Here is an 8266-nt window from a genome sequence, read left to right on the forward strand (position 1 = left end):
AATGTATCTAAAATACGAATATCTAAAATGTAGAAAAATTAATAAAAACACTAGGGTTTTCAACTGCTGATTCTAAATATGGTGTCTGTCCTTTAAGGCTCAGTTCAAGGGATGTGCATTCTTTTAGATATTATTGAACCAGTCTGTTCAGGTTTGTTAGTATATACATATTATTTGATTTTTAGGCTTGGCCTTTTGTGATTTTGTAAGAATGTAAAGGGAAAGAAAGGGAGCAAATATGCTGCTTTAAAATAAAATCTGTCTTGGTAATTTAATTTTCTGAAAATTAAAAAAAAATATCACACAGATTGCTTTAAACTAAGTAGTGGTTTATATGCACTGTCTAATGAAGGGTGTCTTAGTAAATCATTGTGTCAAGCCAGCCTTTTATTGTGGTTTTATTCTGACTGGTGTCTGGGTCCAACCAGATGTTTCTGTTCTTAGAACCTTCTTCTGTTACTGACTGACACCACGTAACACATGTAATTAATATGCAGATAAAATTATCTATATAATTAGTACTTGGAGACAAGCTTTTAAATAGTTCTTGTCTGCACAGATCACTTTACATATTTATATTTCTGAGGAAGGTAGCTATCTAATTATGTGGCTTTCTCACAACTGTGGCTAATTTGGACCAATTTCTAGAAATCATCTTCTAATTAGATAAAACTAGTTTTTTTTTTTTTTTTTTTTTTTGGCGGTACGTGGGCCTCTCACTGCTGTGGCCTCTCCCATTGTGGAGTACAGGCTCCGGACGCGCAGGCTCAGCGGCCATGGCTCATGGGCCTAGCTGCTCCGCGGCACGTGGGATCCTCCTGGACCGGGGCACGAACCTGTCACCCCTGCATCGGCAGGCAGACTCTCAACCACTGCGCCACCAGGGAAGCCCCGATAAAACTAGTTTTTATAGGTAGTTTAACACTTTGGTTCTTGATGTAGACAGCAAGGAAGTATTTGGCATAAGGCAAAGTGAAAACGTTTCACAGTACTCGCGAGGATCTGGATTTAGACCTCTGTTTGAGTCAGAATTGTTCCAGGCTAGGAGAGGACCAAAGAGGAGAAAGGGCTGATGTGAGTTATTTGATAAAATGGAAAGATGGCAGCCCCCTGCCTGGGTGTCTTCTGTGACAGTGATTTATTCCACTGTGGACACTCAGTGTTGAGCAACTAGCTGCTTGTCTACATTACCAGGATATTAAGGAAACATACTGCTTCATTTTTACCCTGCTGTTCAAACCAAATTATACAGTTTGCCAACTAAAATATATTTTAGCTTGGGCTAGATACTTTGTAAGAATTAGTTGATCATAGGAATCTGGGTCAGGTTTATATTAATGAAGTAAAGTGAAGATTGTAATAATTGAGGCACACATTTGAGAAGTCTGGCTGTGAAGTGATTCAAGAGACACGGTCACCAGGGAGTATATAGGGTAGAGGGGTGATTTCTTTTAGATGAAAGAAACAAGACGTCATATCGACCTCAGCAAACGCATACAGTCCATAACACACTACTAATTTCTGTGATTTGAAGGTATATTTATAAACTGTCTACTTCTAATTTTAATGGTACAATTTATAAAATCATAGAAAAACATATATCAGTATATTAATTAAAAAGGTTTAAATGCTGGTATAAATTAATTTTGAATATGTTCTCCCCATATATTAACTACTACATTTGTTTTACAGCCCTCTTGAAACAACAACAAAAACAAAGACAGTGATAAAAACAATCACACATAATAGCCTGTGACTTTAAGCCATTAAGCCACAGACAGGAATATTTTTTGTTTACTTGTCTATGTATGTGTTTCCTTCATTTCAGTAGTATTTATATTTACTAGGAATATTGAAGCAATATAATAAATACAATCAAATCCTGCTCTGTCATATGACATTATAGGATCTTTGTCTGAGCCAGAAGTAGAAGGCCTTTTGAGTTACAGCACTAAGTTAGGTAGCAGAGGCATGAAATAGCAAGTCAAAAAGAAAGAACTGGTGTTTAGCAGTTTTGAGTGGTGGGGTTCTTAATAAAGGGGAATACTGGAATGACAAGGGCTGGGGGAGTACAGGATCCCTCAGTACATCAAATTGCTAAATACTTTAAAGTATAAAAAGACATTTTGTTTTCTATGCTGTATATTGATTTGTGATATTCATCTCTGGGCTCCCTTCTTATTTGTTGCCCCAGGGCCTAGACTGCATGACCCATGGTTAGTGCTAAGTTCCAATTTCCTTTTATTTCTCTGTGGGACCACAGCGACTCATTTCTGCATCTTTGGCCATTCGAGAATTCTCTCCTCTTAGATTTGTCTTATTTTACTGCATTGTTTTTGCTTTCTCTGGGGAAGAATTTCTTGCGTAAAGAATTATTTATTTATTATGTATTTTACATTCCTACATCTCTGACTCAAGGATGAACATTGTTAGGGTCTCCTTTTATGTATCAGGAGAATTCAAATACAAGAATGTGGTGCTGGTAGTCATTAGTAGTGCTGAGCTCTGGGTTGATTACCCGGCAGGGGTGACGAGTGTGACCAAACCGTCCATGCCTGATCACGTGCACTGTGTCCTTACCAGGGGCTGAGTTTTAGAGGCAGATATCGTAATTGTTGTTCTTGCAGATCATAGCAAACATAAGATAGAAGTTGAGTGGCCAACTTTGAGCTCATCACTTTTATAAGCAGGCCTCCCTAGTCTGTTTGGAAGTAACTATAAATTGTATCTCATAGATAGAGCTTTCATTTTGGGGCACCCAATTTAAAAATTACACTTGCCTTTCAATTTCAAGACTCCAAGACTTTGAGTCTCTAGCACATTTGAATATTTGCCTAGGACTTACTCATAGTGCATTCTATTTTGATCGAAGGCAGCCTGAATGGACTGGAATTCCTTTTCACTAATTCGGAAATCCACTGTCATGTTAGCAGCTACATGGTGGGTGATGTCTGGATGCCAGAAGTCAAGCTGTGCAGATGAGTTCAGTGTTAGTCGCAGTTGTTTATTTGCTCACCCGACACATATTTATTAAGAAATGACTATGTGTCATACACAATGAAAGGAATTTGAGGTTCAACGTGACTGAAGTATGGACTCTTAATAAACCTATGAGATTTTTGCAAATGTATTTAAGAATTGTTGAATATTAGGGAGTGGGAAAAAAACTATTGTACTGATCACTTTTTTAGGACATAATATATAGAGTTGCAAAAAGAATGAGCAGCTTTTGGGTAATCCATTTGCTTCTACCATCTTGGGGCCAGTTGGAGTTGTTTCACAATTGATTTAGCCACAGCATCTGTCTCTAATTGGGAATATGGACTAATATATGGCATCACCCTCCCCTGCCCCTGCTCCTGAGTCAGGCCTCAGAACCACATGTCCCAGTAAACTCTGGAATTCCTGGAAGGTTTGTGTCCAATGAAAGCATAATCTCTAGCCATGTCATTTTTCTAGCAGTATGTCCTTGGGCAAATTACTAAAACTCTTTGAGTTTCAGTCCTCGCGTCTAAAAAAGGGGCTAACAGTCCTCCATTGGGAGTGTTGTGAAGATTGTGAAACAGCTGTGACATGTGGGCCATGCAGGCATTTAGCAACTCCTGATTCCCTTCTCTTTATCTTCCTCTAGCTGAGACTTTCAGAAATTTGGTGAATGGGACTATAAAGATAGCATTCAGATTAAAGTAATTTAAGAAGATTCCAATTCGTGTTCTTCAAAATCGTACTCAGTTGTGAAACCCAACGAAGTATAATTTCCCAACCTTGGAAGTGTAGAGAAAGTGCTCACTTTCTACCCATCATGCTAAGCTTGCAGGCGTGTCTAAATCTACCTGGCTGTTTTGTGATTGACTTCCTGTCTACCTCTAGGTCAGTCAGTTATGTGCCAATAGGGGGCTGCAGTGAACCAACCAATATCTATTGGCTTATTTGGATCAGGAAGCTACAGCCTGAATTAGACACATGAGAGATGTAACGTGTGATGTAATGGTAGGGCCATCTAATCACAATAGCAATCTCTCTGTTCCAACAGGGTAATGTAGTACAAGAGTTAGGGCTCAGTGAACCATCATGAGCATTTACTAAGCACCAGGCCCAGAGCTGGGTGCCAGGGTTGTAGAGGTTAATACAAGAGAAGCAAGAAGTTCAGTGTGGGAGACAGAGCCGTGTATGCACTTCCAACATGCTGACCAATGCCAGAGGCAAGCACAAGTGTTCTAGGAGCACGACAGGCAACCCGAACTGGGTCATGAGAGTTGATGAACAGAGAAGGACTTCCTCCAGGAGGTACTGCCTGAGCTGGGTCTTGAAGAATAAATAGCAGTGAGCCAAGTAAAGAGGGAAGTGCATTCCTCCTGAGAAAAGGTGTGTAGGGCCAAAGTGGGCAAGTTTTTGGTGTTTATGGTGCTTGAAGGGTGAGAAAGAGGGTGGAGTGCAGAGGTTGGAGATTATGAAGTGCTTGGAACAGCACCCTGATCCCAACAGAAGATGCTTCTATGGTGCTTAGTATGGCCAGGCCCACTTCCGAGCATTACCCAAATATTAGCTCATTTAGTCTTTACAACAACGTTAGAAAGTAGGTGTGACTGTTATCCCCACTTTACAGAGGAGGCATTTGAGTCCCAGAGAGGTTAAGTAACTTGTATAAGGACACAGAGCTAGGGTAGAGCTGGGGTTTGAACCTCTGAAGACCATGCTCTTTCCAGACGAGGCTGCCTCTCACTAAAAAGCTTCAAGTGGAGGAATGCAGTTGTCCGGCTTTAGAGAGAGCAACTTGCCGTGCGGACTTGGCTTTGTGGGAGGCAGGGCCCTGAACACGAGACAAATTGTAATTGTCTATTGAAATTGTCCCTGTAAAAGGTAGGGCAGACGTGAATTTGGCAGGGACAGAGGAAGGAAGAGGAGAGTATGGATTTGAAAACCATTTGGGAATGAGTACAGGCAGAACTTTTGATTGATTTGATGTGGAGATAAGGGGGTATCTGACTAGATCTCAGATTCCATTCTGGCTTTAAATTTGATATGTCAACTTGGTCATTTAATTTACTGTCTTTGAACTTAAGTTATTGTTTTCAACAAGTTACATTTTGACACTGACATTGAAAGTCTGATGGAGAATTTGAAACGATGTATGTAAGGTGGCTGGCACAGTGTGTCTTGTGCATAGGAGCAGCTGAATAACTGAGAAAATGATAACTTTAGCCTACTGGATTTTAAAAGACTGACCTAACTTTAAGAGTTTTCTTTCACCATGGACCTGCTCTTGGAAAGGGTCACATCTTGATATTATCAACCAGTGCATTGCTGTTATCAGGTAACCAGTACCTTGATGTTATCATAATTTTGACAGACATTAGGCCAGTGGTACAGATCAGTGTGGGAGTGAGGAGAATGGAGCAGGCAAGGCGCTATCAGCAGGGAGGAAGAAGAGGCCGTGATAAAGGTGTCAGGAACATCTCCCTATTTCACACTTTCACCTAGAAAAAGCTGTTGTTTGCAAAGCTTTTGGGTGGGAAAACAGAAGTGGTAATTTGGGGAAAAATAAATAAAAACAAAGGGAAGTACTGGCAACTGGCTCAATTATCCAAGTAGCTCCTGTCCCTTCCCCCATCTTTTTTTTTTTAATTAATTAATTAATTAATTTATTTATGGCTGTGTTGGGTCTTCGTTTCTGTGCGCGGGCTTTCTCTAGTTGTAGCGAGCGGGGGCCACTCTTCATCGCGGTGCGCGGGCCTCTCATTGTCGCGGCCTCTCTTGTCGCGGACCACAGGCTCCAGACACGCAGGCTCAGTAGTTGTGGCTCACGGGCCCAGTTGCTCCGCGACATGTGGGATCCTCCCAGACCAGGGCTCGAACCCGTTTCCCCTGCATTGACAGGCAGACTCTCAACCACTGCGCCACCAGGGAAGCCCCCCTTCCCCCATCTTTGTCTTTGGTAGCTCCGTGGGCATTGAAAATAAAAGACAAAAGAAGCAGGTTTTAGGGAACAGAAAGAAAAGATTTAAAAAACCCCTCTATTTGCTTTACCTGGTTGGTTTTGGCCAAGTCCTTTATGATGTTTGCTTGTTTTTCATCCTGGGCTTCACATGTAACACCTTCTCCCTTTAAGAATACAAAAGATGAAACATGTAAACTGTGAAGAAACGTTTCATAATCCTCTTCCCACATGGAGTCTGGAACACAGGGTGGCAAGATTCACCTGTCAAAGCGGACAGGAGCAATTGCAAGGGTGATAGCGGTCAAACCAGAGGCAGGATGAACCTCATGGTTCTTCTTTGTCTGTCCTAAGCCCCTCTGCCAGTTTTATGCCTCAGCTCTTATCTGGAGGAACAGCTCATTTCCTCTTAGGGTTCTGGTGGACAAAATGCCCCCCCCCCACCATATTTTCTAGTTGGGGAGGGGAGTAGGGTGGCAACACTAATACTAAATGCCCATTTGGTGACAGGTGAATTCCATGCTACTCATATACCTTTTACAGTTGGGAATACCCATTTTACAGATGAGATGAGAGGCAAATTCCTTGTTTAGCAAATAACTTGCCCAAGGAAGCAGAGCTAGTATGATGAGATTTGAACCCAGTTCTTTGTTCTAAAATACTACTCTACCATATGCTTGAATTGAAGGATGGAAGGAATCAGTTTAAATTTGCACTTGGAACCCGAGATGAATTTGGGTATCTGGCCACAGAACCCTGATGGGTGGTCCTTAATAGCAAAACTTTTTTTTTTAACATCTTTATTGGAGTATAATTGCTTTACAATGGTGTGTTAGTTTCTGCTTTATAACAAAGTGAATCAGCTATATGTATACATATATCCCCATATCTCTTCCCTCTTGTGTCTCCCTCCCACCCCCCTCCCTCTCCCACCCCTCTAAAACAGATGTTTTTGAAGCTACGTTGTAAATTGTTAAAATAAGAACTTTTGATTACAAATTATTTTGAATATACTAAAAGTACTGTAAGTAATCTGGAAAACATTGATATGTTCACTGTCTAGATTTTATACTTTTGCCATCGTTTCTCGGTACCTCTCTTGGTAAAGAAGTAAACATTACAGAAATGGCTAAATTACTCACTCCCCACTCCTTTCCCTTTTCCCTCCCTCTGTCCTCAGGGGGAACCCCTATTCGTAAAGCAACTTGCGAACATTTAGAGGGCAAGATAATATGGTTGCTCAAATGTTTGTTCATGGGCTGCTCTCTTCAGGGTCTAGATGCTGTAGGTGCTCAATAAATGCTTTTTGAAAGTTGAATTACTGAAAGTCATTTATAAACCATTTTAAACAGTGTCTTGGGGGGAGGTCTTTAATCTTGAACAAAACTCGGTTAATTATGGATTATTTGGGAGAAGGCAACACTTTTACCCAGAATTATAGGTAACCTAATATACTGAGTGAATTTAATCAGATAACTTATTAGAATTTCCTTTAAAACTACCTCTTCATGTATAGATGGTCATACATGAAACTTCTCAGAGTCATGGTTGTATATTTTTATTATCAAAATAATGCTTTTGGGGAGATGCCCCTGTTATATGTATAGCAGCGATAGCTTCATTCCTCTCCACCTGATAGATGTGCAATGTGACGGGTCCCCCAAGAGGGTTCCCTTGCTGCAACCCTGCAGGTAAGGAAGTGGAGGGGTTTACAAATTCCTTCATGTTCTTGACATTGGACAAGCTTATCAGCACTAGAAAATCCCAAGGCAAATTCTCGCTCTGTTGATTATAAGGGGGCGTTTGGCAGGAGTACAGAGGAAAAGGAAGAACTTGACTTTGGAGTTAGACAAATGTAACCTCAGGGTGGCTCCCAGACACTAGCTACTTTACCTTGAGCAGGCTGCCTAGTCATTCCAGGCCTTGGTTTCCTCATCTGTAAAATAGGGATGCGCATGGGACTCTAACAAGTGGCTGTGAGGGCTAAATGAGATGCATATGTAAGGAACTTGGTGGATGGTAGGTACAAAAAACATGCCTGTGTCCTCTAAGCAGTTAATACAATTGTCAAGTTCTGTAAACACACTTGCTGGCCACTGTCAGGCTGCAGAACTGATGAGTATCAGCATGTATCATGTGGTAGGTTAAAGTGGTAGCTGTGTCCTGTAAGGCCAAAGTCTCTCTCTGTATTTGTTTTAATGTGGACTGCTTAAAGAAAAAACAATTTTGTGTTATAGTTTTGCTTTTTGGAATTTTGTTTGGATTCTAAAAGTAATAAATGCCCATTGAAAATAATTTAGCAAAATATGGAAAAGTTGAAGGAAGAAAACA

The 8266-nt window shown here is 40.8% G+C and overlaps 1 protein-coding gene across 1 annotated transcript in view; it reads right to left on the reverse strand.

Annotated features, from left to right (window-relative positions):
* Positions 1-6266, reverse strand: part of CPA3 (carboxypeptidase A3) — a 30069-nt gene extending 23803 nt beyond the window's left edge. Inside the window, 5 exon segments of the mRNA XM_060297624.1 lie at positions 2846-2970; positions 6028-6077; positions 6080-6102; positions 6200-6248; positions 6251-6266. Of these exon segments, the coding sequence (XP_060153607.1) occupies positions 2846-2970; positions 6028-6077; positions 6080-6102; positions 6200-6248; positions 6251-6266 (263 nt within the window).
* Between the last annotated feature and the right edge of the window lie 2000 nt (positions 6267-8266).

The sequence above is a fragment of the Globicephala melas genome, chromosome 4 (assembly GCF_963455315.2).
Source record: "Globicephala melas chromosome 4, mGloMel1.2, whole genome shotgun sequence".
Lineage (NCBI taxonomy): Eukaryota > Metazoa > Chordata > Mammalia > Artiodactyla > Delphinidae > Globicephala > Globicephala melas.